This window comes from Haplochromis burtoni, unplaced genomic scaffold, assembly GCF_018398535.1.
Source record: "Haplochromis burtoni strain Fernald_Lab_line unplaced genomic scaffold, NCSU_Asbu1 Contig_21, whole genome shotgun sequence".
NCBI lineage: Eukaryota > Metazoa > Chordata > Actinopteri > Cichliformes > Cichlidae > Haplochromis > Haplochromis burtoni.
The window spans coordinates 2,806,027-2,828,072 of NW_024582382.1; the positions used below are offsets into that span (position 1 = coordinate 2,806,027).

The 22,046-nt window shown below is 38.5% G+C and overlaps 2 protein-coding genes across 9 annotated transcripts in view; one reads left to right on the forward strand and one right to left on the reverse strand.

Annotated features, from left to right (window-relative positions):
- Window positions 1-13,656, forward strand: part of unkl (unk like zinc finger) — a 22,615-nt gene extending 8,959 nt beyond the window's left edge. Inside the window, exons 3-16 of one of the 6 annotated variants that reach the window (XM_014333001.2) lie at window positions 3,041-3,217; window positions 4,222-4,355; window positions 4,496-4,631; window positions 4,710-4,827; window positions 5,724-5,808; window positions 5,910-6,076; window positions 6,249-6,440; window positions 7,416-7,466; window positions 7,567-7,744; window positions 7,821-7,931; window positions 8,032-8,268; window positions 8,488-8,675; window positions 8,764-9,021; window positions 9,200-13,656. In XM_014333001.2, the coding sequence (XP_014188487.1) occupies window positions 3,041-3,217; window positions 4,222-4,355; window positions 4,496-4,631; window positions 4,710-4,827; window positions 5,724-5,808; window positions 5,910-6,076; window positions 6,249-6,440; window positions 7,416-7,466; window positions 7,567-7,744; window positions 7,821-7,931; window positions 8,032-8,268; window positions 8,488-8,675; window positions 8,764-9,021; window positions 9,200-9,355 (2,188 nt within the window). In that variant the 3' untranslated portion in view covers window positions 9,356-13,656. Of the gene's footprint in view, window positions 1-3,040; window positions 3,218-4,221; window positions 4,356-4,495; window positions 4,632-4,709; window positions 4,828-5,723; window positions 5,809-5,909; window positions 6,077-6,248; window positions 6,441-7,415; window positions 7,467-7,566; window positions 7,745-7,820; window positions 7,932-8,031; window positions 8,269-8,487; window positions 8,676-8,763 lie in introns of all 6 variants that reach the window. The other 5 variants (XM_042218632.1, XM_005920239.3, XM_014333003.2 and 2 more) reach the window with 5 other exon arrangements.
- LOC102308241 (dynein axonemal assembly factor 8) overlaps window positions 10,925-22,046 on the reverse strand; it is a 12,891-nt gene continuing 1,769 nt past the window's right edge. For 2 of the 3 annotated variants that reach the window (XM_042218631.1, XM_005920243.3), the window contains 22 exons: window positions 21,759-21,998; window positions 21,453-21,671; window positions 21,226-21,370; window positions 20,971-21,156; window positions 20,739-20,879; window positions 19,725-19,916; window positions 19,519-19,626; window positions 19,240-19,384; window positions 18,854-19,133; window positions 18,540-18,622; window positions 18,225-18,379; window positions 17,710-17,836; window positions 17,451-17,582; window positions 17,209-17,370; window positions 16,775-17,077; window positions 16,426-16,707; window positions 16,223-16,317; window positions 16,001-16,115; window positions 15,464-15,663; window positions 15,287-15,363; window positions 15,142-15,211; window positions 10,925-15,004 (listed from right to left, as the gene is read on the reverse strand). In XM_042218631.1, the coding sequence (XP_042074565.1) occupies window positions 14,936-15,004; window positions 15,142-15,211; window positions 15,287-15,363; window positions 15,464-15,663; window positions 16,001-16,115; window positions 16,223-16,317; window positions 16,426-16,707; window positions 16,775-17,077; window positions 17,209-17,370; window positions 17,451-17,582; window positions 17,710-17,836; window positions 18,225-18,379; window positions 18,540-18,622; window positions 18,854-19,133; window positions 19,240-19,384; window positions 19,519-19,626; window positions 19,725-19,916; window positions 20,739-20,879; window positions 20,971-21,156; window positions 21,226-21,370; window positions 21,453-21,671; window positions 21,759-21,998 (3,526 nt within the window). In that variant the 3' untranslated portion in view covers window positions 10,925-14,935. The remainder of the gene's footprint in view (window positions 15,005-15,141; window positions 15,212-15,286; window positions 15,364-15,463; window positions 15,664-16,000; window positions 16,116-16,222; window positions 16,318-16,425; window positions 16,708-16,774; window positions 17,078-17,208; window positions 17,371-17,450; window positions 17,583-17,709; window positions 17,837-18,224; window positions 18,380-18,539; window positions 18,623-18,853; window positions 19,134-19,239; window positions 19,385-19,518; window positions 19,627-19,724; window positions 19,917-20,738; window positions 20,880-20,970; window positions 21,157-21,225; window positions 21,371-21,452; window positions 21,672-21,758; window positions 21,999-22,046) is intronic. The other variant, XM_042218630.1, reaches the window with a different exon arrangement.

The window sequence follows — 22,046 nt, forward strand, 5'->3', positions numbered from 1 at the left end:
CAACGTTGTCTTCCCAACAGTTTCACTGGATGGCCAGGAAGTGTTCGCGATGTCTTATCTGGCGCTTCACCGGCGCTGATAATTGCCGTCTGTCTTGTGTCAGTGACGTAAAAGACGGATTTAATGCGACTTGACCGTTCAAACAGCAGTCGCTTTCTAAAACATCAGATATGTATCGGATTCAGTACCACATACGAAAGTGACCCAGATCGGATTTGAAAATTATCGGATTTGTGCCGTTCACACTGTCATACCATGATCGGACATGGGTCGCATAGGGTCAAAAAAGTTGGATTTGATGCGCTTTCGCCTGCAGTGTGAACGTAGCCTTTGAGAGGCTGACTCTGCCCCCCAGCATTATATTTACTGCTTCTGCTATTACCTCTGTCTAAAGGCTGTGTAATTTGACACACAACCATTTATTTATATTCCAGGCGTCATATTTTCGAAATATCCATTTACCACAGTGCCCCATTTATAGTTTAATATGTGATTACTGATTATGGAACATCTGTAGTTTTGTGTGTTGGGTATTTTGTGGGCTGTCCCTGGGGGGAAATGGGTTCGCTAAAGGGCTGCGCTTCTCGGTGAGGTGGAAGTTTAATTATCGAGCTGCTAAAGGGTTGCAGTGACATTCCTAATACTAATGCAATAATTTGCGCCGAGTAGTATATACAGACAGCAGCCTCTCGGTGTGACAGGAAATTGTGATGGCGCATTTAATCGAGTGCCTGATAGAAAAGATTTCAAAAAAATGAAATGATTAAAGTATTCAATCCTTACAATTCCTCCTCTACTAATGGATGCTATTTTTGTATGACCTTATGTGTTGCTATAGCAACTGCTCAAGAAAGGAAAATTTGGTTTATTCAAGAGGCTTATTTGCTCTACATATCTTGAGGCATTGGTAGTGTGTTAGCCCTGCATTGTGGTAACAGAATAAAGCGTTTTAGCGCAACTTCACCTATTTCCAACATGTATGGAGGAAAACAAAGTCTGAAGCAATTAAAGCTCAAGCAACATGTATATAAAGAACAAGTTTAACATTGACTGATTCAGCTTGTGGCCTTCAGGATCATTATAAAACGTGCTGCAGGCAACATTTTAATGTGTGCAGACTAAATAAATAAGTAAAAACATTTCTATATGGCCAACATACATATCCATGAAAGAGGCAACAGCACAGATGGCTGGGTGTATGGTCATGTGGCTTAAAGCCAATCATTGTCCCTGAAAATGGGGTGTGCCCAATAGAAAACCAGGGTGGTACTTAATGTGGCACTTAGACAGGAAGAGTGTAAATAACTGGGGTTATTTAAAAAAAGAAATCCCCATCTAGTATCACACACACATCCACTACAAGGGGCACTTTAAAACAACAGGAAGAAAAATACAGTGGGTAAATAAAATGACGTATGCATGTAAATGCTTTTCACAAAAAGAAAAAGTGCTTTCAAAGGGATATGTCATCCAAATAAAATGGTGTAAACTATTAAAAAAAATGCTCTGAAATCATAAAAAGAAAAAAATACACATATTTTGGAACCACGGGGAAAATCATATTAATTAAACATATTCTTTGATATTATTAGGTTAGGGTCTTTTTTAAAATAAAAAAAATCAATAAATATAAGAGATATTATTGTCTGATATGGGATTATGTTCAACATTCCTGTGTCTTCCTTGTTGTACTTTTTATTTCACGGTGCAACAAATGTTTTGAGATGGTGAAAGGTCTGAATTACCAGCAGGCCAGTTCAGCACCTTGGGCTCTTTGGATGAGAAACCATGCTGCTGTAACAGATGAAGTTTGGGGTTTAGTATGCCCTACAGAAATATTCAATCCCTTCCCTGAAAAAGTTTGTGATTTGGATCAGAATATATGTTGCTCTAAAGCCAGTATATCTTTTTAGCTTTGATGCTGCCTTTGCAATCTTGCAAATCCATAGGTACTAATGCACCGTTATACCCCATATCATACGGGTCAGAGATGCAGGCTTTTGAACTGAGCACTGATAACTGCAGAGCTGCTTTTAAGTTTGAAAACATTTGCTCGGAAGAGTGTGTTGCAACTTGTGTGGTTGGTACACAGATTGCAACATTTACATCAAGGTTAAAAGTGTCAATCACTGGCCTGAAAAGTTACCATTTTAAAACTCTAGATTTCCAGAGTCCTGCACTTACAGCAGAATCTTAAAATATGTACAGCTGTAAGAATTCCTTTATAGTCCTTATGGATTTATAGTGAATTGTTATATCATTAACATTAATAATCGAAGAAGGATGAAGCATTTTAAAATAATTGTACTAAAATAATAACTCGAGATTGTTATTCATGCTTTTATTTCATCTCGATTGGACTATTGCAATTCCCTGTTTACTTGTTTAAACAAAGGTTCCTTGGAGCGTCTGCAGATTGTTCATAATGCTGCAGCAAGACTTCTGACGAAAGTTTCTAAATATTCACATATAACACCGTTGCTTAAGCAGTTACATTGGCTTCCTGTCGAATCTAGAGTCCATTTTAAGATTTTGGTTTTAACTTTTAAGGCTCTTCGACAACAAGCACCACCATATATTATTGAACTTTTGCAGCCCTATGCCCCTATTAGGTCTCTGAGGTCGAGTAGTCAGGGCCTACTTGTCATTCAGTATACGAGACTGAAAACTAGGGGTGATAGAGCTTTTGCTACTGTGGCCGCTCGACTTTGGAACTCCCTTCCTCAGGACCTACGATCCGTTGATTCATTGATTACTTTTAAAAAACAGCTAAAAACTTATCTTTTTAAAATTGCTTTTTGTTAACTTTGTTTGTTTTTTGCCTTTTAATCTGTTATATCTGTAAAGCACTTTGTGATGTCTATCTAGAAATGTGCTATATAAATAAAATTTTACTTACTTACTTTACTTGTGCTATATGTTTAGTTTTTGGACATTTTATGTTGCATATTATTTCATTGCCTTGTCAGATTGTTTCTGTTCAGATATCCTATTTGGATCAACTGGTGAAAGTTGTGAATGTTTTCTTTGTTTTTCTTAGCTGTCCTTATTTACACCGGACCACTGGTGACACAGAGCGCAAGTACCATCTACGATATTACAAGACTGGCACTTGTATCCATGAGACAGATGCTCGAGGGCATTGTGTAAAGAATGGCCTCCACTGTGCTTTTGCTCATGGGCCACATGATCTCCGACCTCCAGTCTATGATATCAGGTGACATGCAAAGCAAATAGTGGCCTCTTTTATGCCTACCAGACTTTTCACTCAGAGCTTACAATGCACTTAGCAAATGAGCTACATTAAACCCCTGCAGTGCAGAGTAGCTATTTTGTATGTGTGGATTTGGTTTATAGAGACTTTTTTTTTTCTGAACAAGTTATAATATATAAATATGTTTTAATGAGCTTAAGGAGTCTGTTTAAATCAGTGCATACACTCATAAGTAATGGTCATGTACTGCTCTGCTGACTTTCATGTGAGCTGGACAAGTAAAACACATCAATGACAACCTGTTAAAAAGAAACGCCTCCAAATTTGTCTTTATTTCTCATGTCTCAAGACAGTCTGACAACATTAACAATTAGCTAGTCATTTATAAAACAAGTTACAGCCAAATTAAGAAAAAGAAGACATCATGTCTTGGTTTTTCCAGCATGGACTATACTCACATTACAAAGAAATGCTACTATTGAAGATGAAAGAAGGGTGTGGGCACAGGGTCTTGGTTTTCACGCTGTCTGTCTTTGTGAAAGTGACAATGGTTCAGACTCAGATGAAATTACCAGCTCACACTACTACTTTAATGACATCATTGTCAGTGTTTCTGCTGTAACTTCTCCAAAATCCCTTAAAAGTTTTACTCTCAAAAACCATTACAGTGGGCCCTGTTGGATCCTTTAGTGGTCCAATTCCGGTCCAATTCCAGCCCACAGGCCGTAGGTTTGCAGTTTCCTTTGCATGTACTATATACAGCTAATCCATGATATGGTGTCTCTTTATATTTATTTGTGTAGTATTTTGAGTTTCAAAGTAAGCAAATATCATTAGATTGAAACTTGTTTTTGACTGGTTATGAGAGTAGACTTGGAGATTTCCCCTTCAGAGTGTTTTTCAGTTTCCTTTAAAAGTGTTTTTTGGTGTTGTTGTTGTTGCTTTGTTTTTTGGGGGTTTTTTTAAGGTACACTGAGTTAAAAATGTTTTTAACTCTTTATGCACAGAGAAATCCAAGCACAAGAGGCCCTCCAAAATGGACAGTTGGGATCTGGGGAAGGGATTCCTGATTTGCAGCCTGGTGTGCTAGCCAGCCAAGCTATGATTGAAAAAACTCTGACAGAAGATCCCCGGTGGCAAGGTTAGAAACTCCAACTTGCATGCCGTTTGTTGTATTGAATGCTAATCAAATCAATGTTCTTTATTTATTCGTTTTGTTTATTTATTTATTTTTCATTGTAATAGGGATAAGAAAGTAAACTGCGATGCCTCTTTTTGCAGATACCACTTTTGTTTTAGCCAATTATAAAACAGATCAGTGTACTAAGCCACCCAGACTATGCAGACAGGGCTATGCTTGCCCCCACTACCACAACAGTAGAGATCGGAGGAGAAATCCTCGAAAGTTCAAGTACAGGTGAGTTTTCATTCTGTATAAGTTAAAATATGAAGGCTTCTAATTCTAAAATGTTAAAGCTGCCTCTTCTGAATGCAGGTCAACTCCTTGCCCTAATGTGAAGCACGGTGATGAATGGGGCGAGCCCTCAAAGTGTGAAAGTGGAGACAGTTGCCAGTATTGCCATTCTCGTACCGAACAGCAGTTTCATCCAGAGGTGAGTTAAGTTTGTTTTAGTCACGATGCGAGTTTTTCAAGCTTAGAGTGAAAATACAATGGCCATAATGCATAATATGATGTATGTTTGAGCATTAAGTTGTGCCTAGAAGTAGTGTGAAATGTCAACAAAATGTTCATAGAGATGCTTATAAGCAAAAAACTCTTTCACTCACATAATTATAACCATTTTGTGTTAATGCTACATTTAAAAAAAAAATAAAAATTTGTAATAGTAAGATTATTTTAAAAAATAAGATTATTATTATAATCTTAATTTTAAAATTAACATGTATCATTGAGAAAAATTACAAGTGCTCGGTGGATGTTGTTTATATGGAAAAACAGTAATTTTAGCCTTGTTACTAGGCATATACAGTTAAATTTTTGTGATGTAAGTTGTTGTTGTGAAATTAAAACAATAGGAAGCTTTCATGAGGTGCTGAAGGAAAGGCTAAAAATTGATTGTCACCCATTGATAGGTGGTTTCCAGGCAACATGATGGCATTAGATCCTGCGTAATTCAACTTCTGTGGATATAGATTCAATTCAGTTTTATTTATCTAGCAGTAGTTTATGACAACGGCCACCTCAAGATGCTTTATATTTATTTTGTTTATTGTAAGTAAAAAGCCTACAATATCAGTTGTATAGAATGAGAGGCCCCCCCAGGAGCCTAAGCCAGTAGCATAACCATTGGCTGGTTCAGGGTCAACTGAACAGACAGATTTCATGTATTACAGTCATATTACTGTGACTACATCACTCATCTCCTCGGTCTCTAATGTATGAACCATAATATTGTTTTGTTGATGAGACTGACGCTGTGGTTAGTTTTCTATAGTGAGACACATTTTCATCTTATTTCTTTATAATCCTGATTTTCTGTCTCCCAAGATCTACAGATCCACCAAATGCAATGACATGCGCCAGACTGGATACTGTCCCAGAGGACCGTTTTGTGCATTTGCACATGTAGAAAGTAAGTGCATGTTTGCCTTAATACTATCTGAGTACAGTGAAAAGGATTTGAGGGTGTTTTGAGACTTAACATATACATATGTTATGTTTATATGTTTTTAGGAATTCCTTCTACAGAAGAGACCATGAGCTCATTGCTAACAGCGATACAGTCGAGTTCTCAGTCCCAGCTGAGCTCTCAGCAGTATTCAGAGTGTCCAGTCACTGAGTGGAACAGTGGAGGAAACTCCACCAACAGCACAGCCAGTAGCAATGGACAAATAGGAAGTGTAGGTTGTCTCCATTTCTCACTCACACGAGATACAATTTTAAACAGTTTGATTTCAAACGTCTGAGAACTCTGTCATCACTTTCATAGCTCATCCATTGTGATGTTTTTATTTCGTGTCATTTTTTTGTATTCATCGTTTTTATAAGACCATGTGCACTTGTCTTTCTCAGGTTTCATGTTCTAATAGCTCAACTGTAACGTCAAGCTCAGGAAGCGACACTTTGTTATCCCCAATGGGATCCATCAGCAGCAGGCTCAAATCCTTAAATAATAATCATTCATGTTCAGAGTCCACCACATCCAGTGTCTCATCTCTGACGTCTAACTATCCCAAAGCTCCGGGCTTTGAACGTGAAGATCAGGTACACAGACTGCTCTCTCTAACCTCGGGAAAACTAAACCCCACACACAGCTTAGGGCTTTACACTTTTATCGCAGCCATTTGTCACTCGTTTATTGTTTGCCATGCCATTTTAATTTGACCACTTCAAGCCCTTTTCCTCGTATTTCATTGTTTGCTTGTCATGTCATTGATTTCTTTAAAATATCCCATTACGTACATGCACTATATGTATGTGATGATGACTTGTTAAATGTTAAACACCTGTCGAATATTACAGGACACTTTAAAGTCATTTTAAAGCAATTGAAAAAGTTTTTGTTTTTGAGACACTACACTAAGGCCCAGTATAAGATGAAATAACTAGAACTGTGAATCATGGAAAGCTGCTTTATTAGAGCCCTAGAATAAAAATATGGCATAAAAATGGTCTCCACCGCTCCCCTGCAGCTGAGCCACAAACCACATCCTGGACTTTAAAATGAATATAATATGCTCACTTTATGGCATTTCTGTTCGTCTAAAGAAATGTCAAATCTTCTGAAGTGTAGCATTGTCTTATGATCAAGCTGACCAGCAAATAGTTTCGGTTCTTAAACTGCATTTGTGGTTTTATAGTTCCTTGCTAAGAATTCCCCTAAAGGGAATTTTTTAATGTTTTCTGGCTTTATAGAAGACTTCCACTCACAGTAAAATGTTACTGTCTCCTGCACTCACGATTTGCTAGTGCTACAAGATGAAGGCAGAATGAAGTAACGTGATCGGTTTAATTACAGTCTGCAGTCAGTCTGAAGAAAGTTGCTCCATAAATGTTAATCATCAGAATGACAAGAGCCGTGAGCGCTGCGAAGCCTAAGTGCAGGGACGGTGAAAAATGGTTAAGATAAAATGTGTTAGTCCAGGGCGGGTGCAATAAAATTATTTTGATTAATACTGGCTTGATGTAAAGGATATGGCACTGAAATAGACTGTTTCTTTGCCATTTGATCATTTCCAGATTAAGAACAAGGGACAGGTGGATCAAAAAATGATGGACCAAGAAAAACAGGTTTGTTTTTAGTGAGTCATTTAGATAATGTGTTTATTTTATTATGAAACTTGTAATTGAGAACATAGGAATTAAACGCTTTACTGTGCTTTGCTTTTAGACACAAAATACTGTATTCTCTGTGGTGAACCCATTGGCATCAAGCTTTACCTCCAGTATAACATCAAGCTTGGCCTCTAGTATTGGTTCAGACAGTTCTTCACCCACCACCTTATCAACGATGAATGCAAAAGCCACTCCTTTCTATCCAGGGAGCAACACAGTGGAGTCTGTCATTGGTAAGTGTATGCAAAACAAAGGGAAAACAGCTTGAACTGACTGTCACTCTGCAGTTTGTTGTCAAATTTCAGTCAGATTTGTTTTGTTTCCCGTCAGGATCCGCACTGGACCTCAACTTTAGTGACATTAATGTTGCATCGCTTGATAAGGAGTTAGAGGATCAAGATAACAGTGTGGGAATGGCAGGTAAGGTCACTTCATATGTTTCAAGCACTTATTCATCACAAATCCTTCCATTAGGATTTGTGTGTTTCTAAAGAACACCTGTATATGCTTTGTCCTTCAGGTCAAAGGGTGCTAAGTGGATCTGCTCCTGTCAACATTCCTGGCTCATTGGCACGATCATCTTCTTTTAATTCTTCATCATCGCTCTCCACCTCCCCTCTAAGTTCTCTCTCCCAGTCGCTGTCACAGTCCCTGCTGTCTGGGACAGTATCTCAGCAAAATCAACCTTCAAACATGCTAGCCAAGCAAGAGCACGGCCTTCTGGGAACACCCACCTCCTCTTCCCAGAACTCTCTGGGTAAGCTGATCGCATTTTCCCCCGAGCAAGCTGGAAAGCATTTGCTTTCATCAGCCCCTTCCTTCAGCTTCCCTTCGGTGTTTAATCTAGTTCTGTGTGCAGTAGTGAAGCTGAAAGTATGACTAATAGAGATGGATCGTGTAAAAAGTGACACAAGTTAGTGCAACCAAGATTTTGTTTAATCTAAATCGCTCTTATCTTAACACGTCGCTCACCTAGGCTTGAACGGAGGAGCTAGCAGCATTTGGGACTTTGTAAGTGGCAGCTTTTCACCCAGTCCATCTCCAGTTTTCAGCAGCCTAACCTCCACAACCACCAGTGCTGATGTGGCCCGCCTTTTCAGAGAGCTGGATGAGGCCAAGAGGAAGATCAAACAATTTGAGGAGGCCTGGCATCAGGTGAAGCAAGTAAGTATACACACTCACTGTGTGCCAGTTATTTCCCTTTTTATACTTTTTTTTTTTTTTAAAAATTCAACCCTCACCTTTGTTCCAGGCCTGTGAAGCTTGCCAGAAAGACGCTCACGAAGCAAAGGAGCAAGCAAAGACAGCAGAGGCAGAGCGGCAGCTGGCAGAACAGAAATGGGAAGAAACAGAGCGCAAGCTGAAAGAGCTCCAGGGGGACTTTGATGCGCTTTGTCGCACCCCTGGAACACCTCTTCTACGTAGCTATGGAGAGCTGGACCAGCTCCCCTTGTCTAAGCTTCACTCCATCCAGAGTCAGCTGCGTAATGACCTAGACCTTATAGATGGGGTAAGAAAGCCCAGAGCACACACAGCATTTCATTTGTAGCATCGGTTTAGTTTTAAAACAGTTTGTCAGACTGTCATTCAGATCCATGTTTGTCATCAAGCATGTTTATTTGAAAAGTCTGCATGAACTGCATTTCCCTAAGTTGCAGCTGATCTCAATTCTCTTCTTCCCCCAACAGGTAATATATCAGCTTCAGTCAAAGAAATGTATAGTTTGCCAAAAGCATGATCGTTGCATTGTTCTGCAGCCTTGCCAACATTATGTACTCTGTGAGAACTGTGCACCTAGTAAAACAGAATGTCCCTACTGTAGAACAAAAATATTGAAGTGGTGATGTACAGTTACTTAAGGTACTATTTAATCAATTAGCCCTTTGAAAAGCTACTAATAGATATTAAAATTTTCTACACAGCAGTGTCTGTTAGGATGAAATGGTGTTTGACTGACCAAACAAATAGTATTATCAATCAGATTGCATACAGGGGATTCAATCGTTATGGTTTTTGCTCATTTTATGTTCACTTGACATCAAATAGCCAAGCACTTTCTATATGAAAACCAGGCACTTAGTTAATGAATAATATGGAATCATGATTAAAACATTGTACAGGACATAAAATCTGGTCCTCCTAGCACACAGCCACCTATCTACTATCCCACCTAGGCAAGAGTACATACAAAATTATACATTAGAAGTCTGCTACTAAGCTTACTTAAAAGCTCTGTACATAAGGACTGAGTTTGTATCTAAATGCAATGTTTATAACTTACAATTATGAACTGCTTTAATGTGAATAAACATTAAAGCATTGAACCATAAGGGTGTTAGGGTGACATCTCAAAAATTGGCAAATGTTGGGAACATGGTGGCCATCCAAAGCTGAGGTTAAATTATTATTAAAGCTAAAGTGAGCAAAACTCAAAGCAGATATGTCTTTAATTACAGAGGAACTCATCCAGATCAAAAAATAACAATTTGGAAACCATTCAAGAAACCAGACATCCTAGCACCAAGTGACTGATGTCTAATCCAGGAATCACATATTTGTTTTAAGCTCAATTAGTCTGATCAGGAAAACAATACGTGCACTGGTGGTGTATGTGATGGAGAACCATAAAGCAGGTCCGTGTCAAGCTGAATTAGTATACATTTCATTATTAAACACAGCGCTACGAGAACTGTTTATGTGATGAAAACCTCTCATTTTTTTGCCACATTTTCATTGTAGTAAAAAACAGATTGATAAAATACTACAGATCCAGTAAGGTTTGTCATCTTTAAATCAAGAGAAAATCTCAAAACACCATTTAAAGCAGTCCTCTTTAATTAAAGTCATATTTTCTTTAAACCCTCCAAAATAAAATTTCACCAACTTTCTTTTTTAAATGCAAACAGTCAAGCATCATTATTTTGACCAACTTTCTGAAGACGTTTTTCTTATTAAAAGCACTTTGTTGACCTGGGACTTTATTCAAGGGTATATATAAATATATATAAATATAGAAATTTGCTTTAAGCTGCTTTGTAGGTATTCTTTTGTGTCTTTATTTTTTAGATTTATACATTTGTTTTCTACATAATAAGCTACACAATGTCTGAAGCTTTTGTGTGTACTGTGAAACATAATTGAATATTTCATGTTTCCTATTGTTAGATCATAGCATGGTTCTACATATTAAGATTCATTTAAAAAAAGTACTTAATAGTTTCTACTTTCATAACTAGATTTATAATAATTTCAATCAAATAAGTGCAAATTTAAACTGCATTTTAGGCATAACCAGCAGCTGTAATATCAGTAAGGCACATGCTACATGTTAAGGCTGTTTTTCAATCAGTTTTGTTTTGTAGAAATTTATATAGCCTATCCATTAGAGAAGCATGTATTGTATTTGCTATAAGCCTGAAACTGGGATGTTTTTTTTTCACTTTTTTCCCACTTTTTTTTTTTCCTCTTATTTTTTGTAGGAATCTAGCCTCTTGACCTTGTCTAGAACATATCGGCCTCTAACTCTAAAGTGCCTTGCCTTAGTTCAAAAGGTTATGTGTAGAATTGTCAACGCAAACACAAGTAGTCAAAGCTTGTGCACGCGTTTTCTGCAAAATGTGTATTTTAATTCTGCAGAGGCATTGACATGTTTATGACTATATGTGTGTAAATATAAATATATGCCAGTGTATTTGGCCAAATTCCATTAAGTATTTCTGCAGAAGATGATTGAATATGAAAATTGTCAGTGCCTGTGTCCTGACTTTGCTCTTAGAAATGAACCTTCCCCTCCACCTACCCACTCACCCACTCATTCCTTGGTTGTGGTGCTCTTTTGGTGCAGCTTCAGTCTTTGAATTTAGATTTCCAGTTTAAGATTTGGGAGTATGCAAAGTTAGGCCACATGAATTTATACAGCAACATACAAAATGCTTTTTTTAAACAGTTCAGTAGGGTTTGTTGTAATGATTCTGCAGTGAATGAAGATTTCCACAGTAATTTTCTGCGTTGGGTTTGTGCTTAGATTCCCGTAATTCAGATGACCTTCTACTGTGTTTAAAAAAACAAACAAAAAAAACCCTTTTTATTCTTGCTTTAAAACCAGTAGAAAGTCATGCATCTCCAGGTACACTTTTTGCTACTTATAAATGGGAAAATGCATTGTTTACATTTACACAGATGACAATTAAGAAACTCAGAGGAAAAATATCAAGAAAGGTTAATGGTATTTTAGGATTTTCATGATTATATTAAAGCATAAAAGGCAGGCTAAACATTTCATGTATTGCATGTTATGCGATATATTAACCAGCTACACAAAAGGAGAAAAAAGAAAAAAAAATGTTCACACTGTGTCACACTGCCAGAATATTTGTACTTATTTTAGTGTAGTTAAGGCTTAATAACTTCTGCAAGCTTCGCTGCTACTGGAAAAGGTATTAATGTAGTTTCTTGTAAACATTTAGATGTTTGAATGTTGTTGTGCATCCACAGCTCAGATTTCAGATCCTGGAATAATGTCTTCTGCATCTAACTTGACTTAATCTTTTTTTCTTGTTTCAAATTGAATTCTTCTTGTAAATTCATTTCAGTCTAAGTTTCAGTACTTTTGTAAATCCTTAAAATGATGTCAAGGACCTGCACTACAGTAGATAGTCCCTTTTTTGTTTATTTTTATTTGAATTGATTGAAGGTTGGCTTTGTTTCCTCACCCCCCTATACACTGGATAGCAGTGTACAGTGCAGCTAATTCACAGTATCCTTTTGTTCTGTTTTGTTTTGCCTGTGAAGCCAACAAAATTAATGATGTCTAGTGGGGAAAATCTAAAAATGAACCAAAGCGGTGGTCTAGTAGCTGTCCAATTATGTATTATGAGGGGAAAATTTACCCTTGAACAGAATTCAGACAAGTACTCGAGTATTGGGCAGATCACCCTGTAGCTGTCAGCATAACTCGGTCTTTCCCGAATCTCTAGGTGAGACAGCGTTGTGAGTGGCAGGAATTCTATTTTTAGATGGATTTATTGTAATTTGTTTTGCATTAATATTTCATTCAGTATATCCTGAGTCAATAACAGGACTTTGCCAGTGGCTTTCGCTTACAACAGTAACAGACTTGAGCCCATGTTTTGTAGTTTTACCAAAGACCTGTATTGTTATTTCTTTTCTACTACATTTCATCATTTGTCTTCATTAATGAAAAGTGAAATTGATTTTAAAAAGTAAATCACCTAGTACCTTAAATAGTTAATGTTCATTAACAGTAATCTTTTTTTTTTTTCTTTCTATCTAAAGCTTGTCATAGTGAGTGGCAGATGATTATAAATGCATGGGTCAGATCCTTACAAAATGTGTATTCGTACATTTGATTTTTGTATTAAGTATACATTGACGTTTATGGCACATTGTGCAGTACTGGCAAGCACATGCTGACCTTAAGCGCGGATTCAGTGTAAGTTTAATTGTTGTCTACAGTGAAGGAATGTCAAAGGTGAATGACATTTGTGCTTCTGAAGTGGCCATATAAACTTCACTACTGTTGTGAAGTCAATTTTGTTTGTTGATTTTTGCTTATCTACATAAAAATCAGTTTGGAAATGAATAGCATTGTGTACTGTTATGCTAGGCCTGTAAGGTGCTTTCTTTTTATCCGACTCTGTTTTCTGTTTCTTAAAGCCGTGGTCCAAATTAGTTGTCGTTTTCCCGGGGACAGATGACAATTGTGACGCATCAATTGCAGATACAGACATAATTCCACTTAATTTGTTGCTGACCCTCAGTCTCTCTAGAGACTAGTCTACCTGCCAAAAATTTGTAGAAGAAATGAAACGTTCTCTTTGGAAGCACAGCTTGGTTTTTCTTTACATTTCTTCAGATTTCTTTAATTGTTTCTCTCGGACCAATTACGCTTTCAAATGTGTCTGTGCCTTTTAATAATTCTGTAATGTGGATTAATTGAAGAGACAAAATATAACTTGCTCAATTGGAATCAAAAGTTCAGTGCCTTACAGTATTTTGTGGACCATAATGTGATCGCTAAATGTCTCATACATTCAGCCTACTTCAGCTGAAGGGAAAAAGGCTAATCTAATGAGGTTTGCTTCACCAGTTTAAGAGGATGAAGCAGATTTTTTTTTTTTTTTAACTGACTGATAATCGTCTGTATTTGCCATGCACTTCAAGAAAACACAGCAACGCCCGACCACTGAACACACAGATCTGATGTGGATTTGTCATTTGATATCAGAAACCCAACAGTTTGCAAAGAAAAGCACCAAACAGGGAGAATCTTGTATATGAACTGTAATAGATGTATCATTATGCTCTGCATTGGAATAGTTTAATCTATTTTGCATTATTGTTAGTTGTTGTGTCTTCTTTGTTGTTTTTTTTTTTTTTTGTTTGTTTGTTTGTTTTTAACATTATAAAAATGGAGCCAGAAGACTTATGCAATCTTGTACATGTATGGAGCTGTTCAAATTAAGTAAAAAAAGAAATATTAGTGTAAAGTCAAAAGTAAATGATCTTAATGTGGAGCCGGTTGTTCCATGTACTTTAGAAAATTTCAGTAAAAATGTTATTTTAACATTGAAACCCTGAAATATTGAATGTATTGCTCTAAATTAGAATTTCAATGAATAGGTCACTGGATATTATGGAGCGCAGTTAATTGATTATGATGTAGCATCTAGTTGTGAACTTCTATTCAATAAAATTTATTAGAACTTAAACAAATGCAAGTTTTCAAGTTTCTATTTGTTAGCATAATCATAAAATAACTATAAAGAAAGAAATGTATTTTTCTCAGGGTAAAACAGTGATTTGTTAGAGAATGTTAAATCTGAGGAAACTGCATTTCATGGATCTATTTACTTAATGTAAGTGGGTTTAGACATTATAGATTAAAACATATGTCCCTTATTTTGTGATGAGCTGTATGGATATGTAGGAAATTCTATACTGATAATTGTAGAAATTATTCTGTTGGTATATATTGATATTTTTGTGTTGTGAACACAAAAACAGGTGCAAGTCTTAGAATACTAGATGTTTCTTTTCTACATTGAGGATTGTGTACCGCATATTTACTGTAGTGTATTACTAGTTTGTTAACACTTGTTAAATTGTTACACTACAGTTATGCAATGGTTTACAGAGTTCACAAAATTATTTTTATCATCTTGAGAATTAAAATAATTTTTCATCTGAAAAGTGTGACTAATTTTTGTCTCAAACACAACTGACAGAAAAAGATTTTGCGCCTTAAAGAGGAAGTGGACTAGCAGAGGAGGCAAAATGCTGTTTTTGAATAAATATTTATTGAACAATATCTAAAAAGTAAAACAAGTGAAAGCTATAAATTTCTATGCACTTTTTGGAGCAACCTTTGGAAAATATGCTTATATGTGCACACATTTGAATGTTTATGGCACAGTGACGTCACAGCTCTCAGAAGACAAGGTATCAAATAGGTAGCATATCAGCAGCATAGCCTGGAAAACAATATAAAATGAACAAACTTCAAATGTATATTAACACATTGTTAGGGTTATTAAGCTGCTGAGGATGTGGTTTATTTAAATATATTAAGAATAAAAAAGAATCAAAAGTTGGTATTTTTCAGGTGTACCTCTTTTTCATTTTCTGGGAAGACAATGCTTTTCCCTACTTGCTCCAGGTCTGGCCTTTCCTTGTAAATCCTGTTGCAATAATGCAGAATTTAAAAAAATAAATAAACAAAGTCTAAGTTTATCAAGTTTGTTTTTCCTCCATACCTTTTAAGAATCAGGCCAAACTCAGTTGCGATATTTTCTCTTCGGAGAGCCACGATGAGACAAGGAGTTGAGTTGATCTTTTGAGAGCATAAGAAAACAGCCAAAGTTAGCATCTGACTGCACTGTCTGCATGAATTTATGGTCCAAATAAACCTGTATCAAGGTCCCATTCCTCACCTCCCTTATGCTTGACGCTTTAAGTGTCTCTGATATATGTTTTTGCTGCTCATCATCTAGGATGCTCATCCTTCCTGCCACTAGATGGCAGTCTGATCCCAGCACCTGCTCCACTATCTCCAGTTGGGAAGGCACTTGGCTGCCTGGTGTAGCGTTCAAGGGTATCAATAGACAGGTTGTTTGCCTGTGCTTCAGGGACCCTAGTACCAACAAACAAGCAAAACAGAACATTTGTTTGCGTACAGCTTACAAAGGTTACCTGGAACTGAGTCATATTTCAACATCCTTTCCAAGAGAACCTCTGCCAAAAAGATAAATCATTTAAAGGGACATATTTGCTAAAAAATAACTAGTGAACCCTGCAATGTTCACTGTTGTCAATTAAACTGAGTCATATTTAATAATGGGGAGATGTGGATTCATTAATATGAGTACATGGCTAATGCGTTATGATTAAAAGGCATAGGTGCTCATAGCTCTGTTTACTCAGCAACAATACCGTATAATTAAATAAAATATTAAAGAAAACACCAGAACCTCCATTTGGTCGTGACTCAGAGGAGACTGAAAGACTTTCCTGAGCTGCTTGAGTCAGTGTGCAGCTCCGCTGACGCTCTACGGAGGCTAATGGGTCTGAACATAAGCTGAGTATCTGGGGAAAACAAATCATCTGTTTTTTAGCCAAAATTACAACCCTTGTATTCAACATAGGATGGCTTTGAAGTCTGGTTACCCATGTCCCGTGTTTAACAAGCATACCTGCTCCTGTCTCATTGTGTTGGTCTCAGTACAGCAGAGCCCCTCAGGAAAAAACCTCCTCACATCCATAATTGCCTGCTGATACGATCCTGATCCTGTAACGTTGGTTACTGACATTTTAAACATAATACTTACATGGTAATCCTGTTCTCGTGTACGAGTATACAGGGTAGTGATCACAGAAGCTTATAAGTAGGTCGTACCATGACAGGTCATCCACATTGAAGAGTCCTCTTGGCTCAGCATGTCCAGCAGCCTCTTCACAGCATTTTCTCCCTGAAGGCAGAGAGCCAGCGAGGGGCCAGAGCACAGGTTGTGCCCACTTTCTGCACGCAGCAGTGAAGTAGCACCACTTTTGTCATGGGTCACTACCTGTATGCCCACCAACGTGAGGCCACTCTGCTGAAGTTTGCTGACTATTTTAGTGAGACTGTGATTCCAAGCTCGTGGTTTCAATAGGCACACGGTGAGCAGCATCTGTGGGTCTGAACAGAAAGTTAGCAGCTCTGATGTATCACTGAGAGCACCTTTCATAGAGAACAACAAACTTACCGGGAATCATTTCATGCTCGAAGAAAAAAAGGGAGGCTTGTCTGAGGGCCACTTCAGGTGTGGGAGACATGAGGACACTCAAGCTTTGAGGACAGTCATGCGGTAGGAGCTTCCTCAACGAAGAAAAATCAGCAAATCCTCTCAAAGCACACACTAGAGCTGGAGAAGACATCAGCGTTTCCATGCTGGTGTAGCAGAGCGGATCTCCCACCTCATACGGGCTCAGCTCCTGGGCTTGAAGTCGAGTCAGCACAGGAAGCCACTTCAGGCTGAGGAGCATAAATCTAGCATGTTGTTCATCACCTATAACATAAAAAAAAAGGTATTGCAATCAATCAGAAACAATAAGGGTAATTAAGAGAACTGTGATGAGGCCAAAAAGAATCACTCAGAATGAGGTTTGTTTAGTTAGTTGTGCTCTCAGATACTTCTACCTTCTTCTTCTATCAGCACTCTGTTTAGGAGGCTGAGGCCTTGGGTCAAGTCCTTCCCACACAGAGTCAAAACTACTACCTGCTCCATGTCAGGTCTGAATGAACACCTGTGATGAGACAGGATCACACTGGAGGGATTTGGCACTGCCCACATGCAACTAACTACAAAGAAAACATATATAAGTAGAGAGTTACAGCACGGGATCGTCTTCTCGTATCTGTGCTGGCCATCAACTGCTTACCAAAGTTTTGGAATAAGTTCTTGTTGATCGGTACAGTGTGGAAACACAAGCTTGGCTCTGATGTGTGAACACCATCCTTTCCTGAGTGAATGTAACCCAGAAGCTTTTGAGCTTTGAATTCTTTCATTAGCACTGAAACATATGACAGTTGGACGAGATTATGTTGACAGCAAAGACTTCCTGCATTATAAGACACACATTTTGACATTTCACGTTACAGAGATGAATTATGTTCTAGGGTTGAGACAGATTTTGAGACCTGATGGTAGACCGACACTGTGACGCGATGCATTTTCTTTTCTCAGCAGTAACACGAGACAGTGAGAGGGCATCTCTAGCTCTTTTTGATCTGGAGTGGAAGCAGGTGGACTGCAGAACACAGATGCCTACCAACAAATTATTGTTATCATTATTATTATTATTATTAACCCTTATTTAACCACGAAAAAGAATAACTCAAAGGACAGCAATACAATAATAATGACTAATTATTCAGGTTATTCAGGCAAAACATTTGAAACCTGAACCGCCTTAAATTCATTAGGTGAGGCTAGTTCCTTAAGTTTTAGTTGATTCTGCAGCTGATTCCAGCAGGAAAGAGCTGCATTTGAATGCTCTTTTTCCAAATTCAGTATGAACCTTTAAGACAGATAGAAGGAATAATTCTTGAAACCTAAGACAATCACTTTCCAAACCTTTTTTGCTTAGATTTGATTGATTAGAGCTTTTCTCTCTAAGACTCTGTGTACTGAGTGAGTGTCTTGGTTCTTCTACCTGGAAGCTGCTGAGGCCCAGGAGGGAGGCCCCATGGCTATGAACCTGCAGTCTCTGCAGCCCTCTAAGACTGAAGCCTCTGCGTTCACATACAGCCAGCACTTGGCCATAGCAGCATGGAGGAACAACAGGTGACACCAAGAGGAGGAAATCAGCTACACAAATTAGGGAGAGAAAGAAGAGGATCTCCACTCAAGTAAAATGTCCTTAATACAAACAAGGACTTTGACTCAGGATGATAAAAGTTAAAAATGAAAGGTGAGCACTGACAAATTTTTCCTACTGTGACAGTTTGGACTTGCTGAATTATCGTACCTTTAATTGTGGCACACAGGAAAGAAGATGATCTGCTTGGATTGGACAGGATGGCTCCAGCTCGGTCATCTGAAGGCACACTTCTAAAAAGAAAATGTTAGGTAGCTGATTCTAAAAACATCACACTGTAACACTTTAAAATAAGCTCCAGTCGTCCCCACAGGATTACACCAACACCCATCAGTTAATGGCATCAATTAAAATGTAATAAATACCCTGGAATTTGTCCAGGGTGGTGGAAAATGTGCAATAATCAGTTATTTGATAAAAAAAAACAACTTCATGGACATAGTTAAAGAACATTTTCCACACACCTGTTGTGATCCTGTGCACTTCCTCCCTGCAGTCTTCCTGAAAACCACAGGCACAGCTCACTGTGGACCTGACTGGCCAGTTGGGGTGAATAGATGAATGGTGGTTCTTGATCTCTGCAGTGTAGACCATTGCTGGAAGTGGTTTCTGCCTTTTTGGGCCGCAGAGAATCTAAGGAGCTAGTTATGTCCTTCAACAAGGAGTGGGCATAAGGACCTCGGACTGCTAGAGTAACAACGGGATGACAGGGCTCATGGTCTCTCAGACTACCCGCTGTTCTACCTGAATGAGAGGAGACGTTTTCAAAGACTTTTTTTAATCAGTAAAAAACAAGCATCCAGGCCAAGTGGAGTAACTTTAAGCACAGATGGTATTAGTTATGTCCTACCAAAGCGCTCACTCAGAAGCTCCTGTGGTGGATAAAGCAGCCGGAGACCACACACATCGAGTCCTGAGTCTAGGACCAGCTGGAGGGTGTAGTGTGTTAGAAGAGGATGTTGAAAGAAGCCACTGCACCCCAGAACAACTGACACCTACAACAAAGTCGAGTAAAAATAATTTAGTCCCTGCTGTTCCTCTGACTCTGTGCTTCCTGCAATCAAAAGAAAGCCGTTAAAGAAAGCACAATTACTCCTGCAGATAGCACTTTTAAAGACACCCCGCTCACCTCTGTGTGCACCTCCTGTGTGGTCTCTTTCCCCTTAAAAGCACGATCCCAAGTTTCCACTGTCTGCCAGTAAAAACCTGGACTTAGACCAAATGTCCTCTCTATGACCTAAAAAAACAAAAAACAAAATACAGTGAGCAGGAAGGAAAAACATCTGAGCGCTCTGATGTTGGGAGTCTTAAAGCAACCTTTCTGCAGCAACCCACCCTTTGGTTGGAGGTGGCAGAGATAAAACAATTTAAACAGGATGAAGGGAGGTGGATGGGAGAGGTGCAGGGTTGCTGGTCCAACAGGTTTTTAAGGTGAGGCAGCCAGCTGGTAATTGCAGTGAGTGAGGTCTCAGAGAGGAACCTGCAGACATTATTATAGAAAGGTGCATAGACGTCTGTGTCCCGTTTCTAGAAAACAAATATGAGATCTGCGTCACTGTCAAATTCATGAGACAAAGGCTACATTCACACTGCATGCCTTAGCACTCAAATCTGAGCCACGGTTTACATCCCTTTGTTTGTTTGCCCATTCAGTAACAAGGCTTTCACATACTGTTTCTGATGCAGTGGCTATTACTTCTGTATTAGGTGTCAGGATGCCGTTAAAGGAAGGAGAATCTTGACTCTGACAGTAAAATTCCTTCCAAAAAATAGCTTAAAAAATTGTTAATGTGAAAAGATAATCACAACGAGTTTATATCCAAAACATCAGACCACTTTGTTGAAGCAATAGCCTGTGCAGCTGAACTAGAGCCAGGCCATACTTTTGTGTCATGCCAAGTACCATGTCACTTTATCCTTTATTTAAGCAGGCAAAGCATTAAAAAAAACTTCTACAAGCATTTTACAATGCCAATCTGGGAAAGGGTAGAGCCTCTTGAGGAACTAAGTTAGCTTCAAAGAAGTCTCAAAAGCAGTAAGAGTCGCTGGTAAAATTTTGCATCCTGGTGGTGAAAGTTTTAGCTAAAAGTTTACAAAAAAGGAACTGTGTCTGCCAGCACATCGCCACTCAACTCTCAGGTCAGGTTAGAGACCGGTGACATGAGTTCTGATTTTACTGTTCAGTCTGAACTCATGATGTACCCACAATCTTTGCAAACTATATACAGACCTGTGTCTGATTTAGGCCACAGACTGAATTGGCTCAAATCAGAATTTAAAAGATCAGTTTTGTGCAGTTTAAATGTTTTTTTGTGCGTGTAATTTCTTCCTCTTTTGTTTTGCATGTACCCTTGCTGGATAACAGTGACGAGCCACAATTAAAACATGCAAAGCCAGTCCATCTTCTGTCCACAGCTGGTGAAGTCCTGCAACCCAGAATGGGACCTTTGCACTGATCTTGTCTTCACTGCTACGTGGCTCTGAACCGACCTGACAAAACATGAACACAGGGGGGAAAGAACTCAAAAAAACAAACTACAGTATGGCTAACATAAGAAGATAGAAGCCACTGTCCACTAACCAGAGACAGAAACCATGCCACTAAAGTGTTATAGATGTGCAATTTGGTTGCAGCTGGATATTTTCTCTTCCCATGTCCTCTGTCTTCTATCACACCAGGACTGCAGAGGTTGACTTTCAGCAGCATGGAGCCCTTACTTTCAATACCTGCTGGTAGTGTGCTGATTGGCTCTTGATGAGATGCTTCCTGAAAAATGGGAAGTAGTAAGTGTAGGGAAATGCACTGTGCATTTACTCTGAATTAAGTGACACTTACAAACTCATAGAGAACATCAGTCATTTCGGCAGCTGGCTGCTTCCCGGACACAGATTTGGTTGGACAATGTTTTTCCAGCTGCCTAAGAGTTTCCTGGGCTTGTTCATGGTGAGACGCCTTCTTAACCCATCGTCTCAGTTGGTCCCTAATAGTTCGTCATCATCGCGGTTAACATATTTGTTTATAAGAGTTAATACAAATAAAGGCAAACAAAACAAACTCCATACCTCTGCTGTTTTGGTTCTTTAACTAAACTTCCTAAAACAGTTTGTGGGCTTTCCACTTCAGGTTCGGATTGTTTATCTACCCACAGATGTTCTGACTTAACATCTGTGCTTGCTTCCACGCCGAGCTCTGGATGACGCATCCGTTTATCAGGATATTTATTCTCATTTCTATTCATCTCCCTTATTTTTTTAAGCAACATACTCTTTCCAGTCTCTTCCCTGCAAGCACAGCAATGACAACATGAGCAGAAAGAAAACAAGCACAACTGAAGTGTGACCAACGTTCCTGACGCAGGATGTATTTACCTGCCTCCCATATGCAATCCACGGTGCACTTTTAAATTGTTTTTCTTTGCAGGTGATGTTTTCTGGTGAGTGTTGTTGTGTTTGGCTGACGTCTCTGATGGAAGACTTGGGGATGTTCTTGCTGGTTTTACTGAGGGATCAGGGCAACGCAGGTCAATATAAACAGTGGAACATTCCCGGTGGCTTAACTGCAAATCTATTCCACACTTTTCCACTGATCTGCTCGACATTCTATTTTCTCTGCAAGAAAAAGGTCGATTATTATAATAATATTATCTTTAAAGGCTC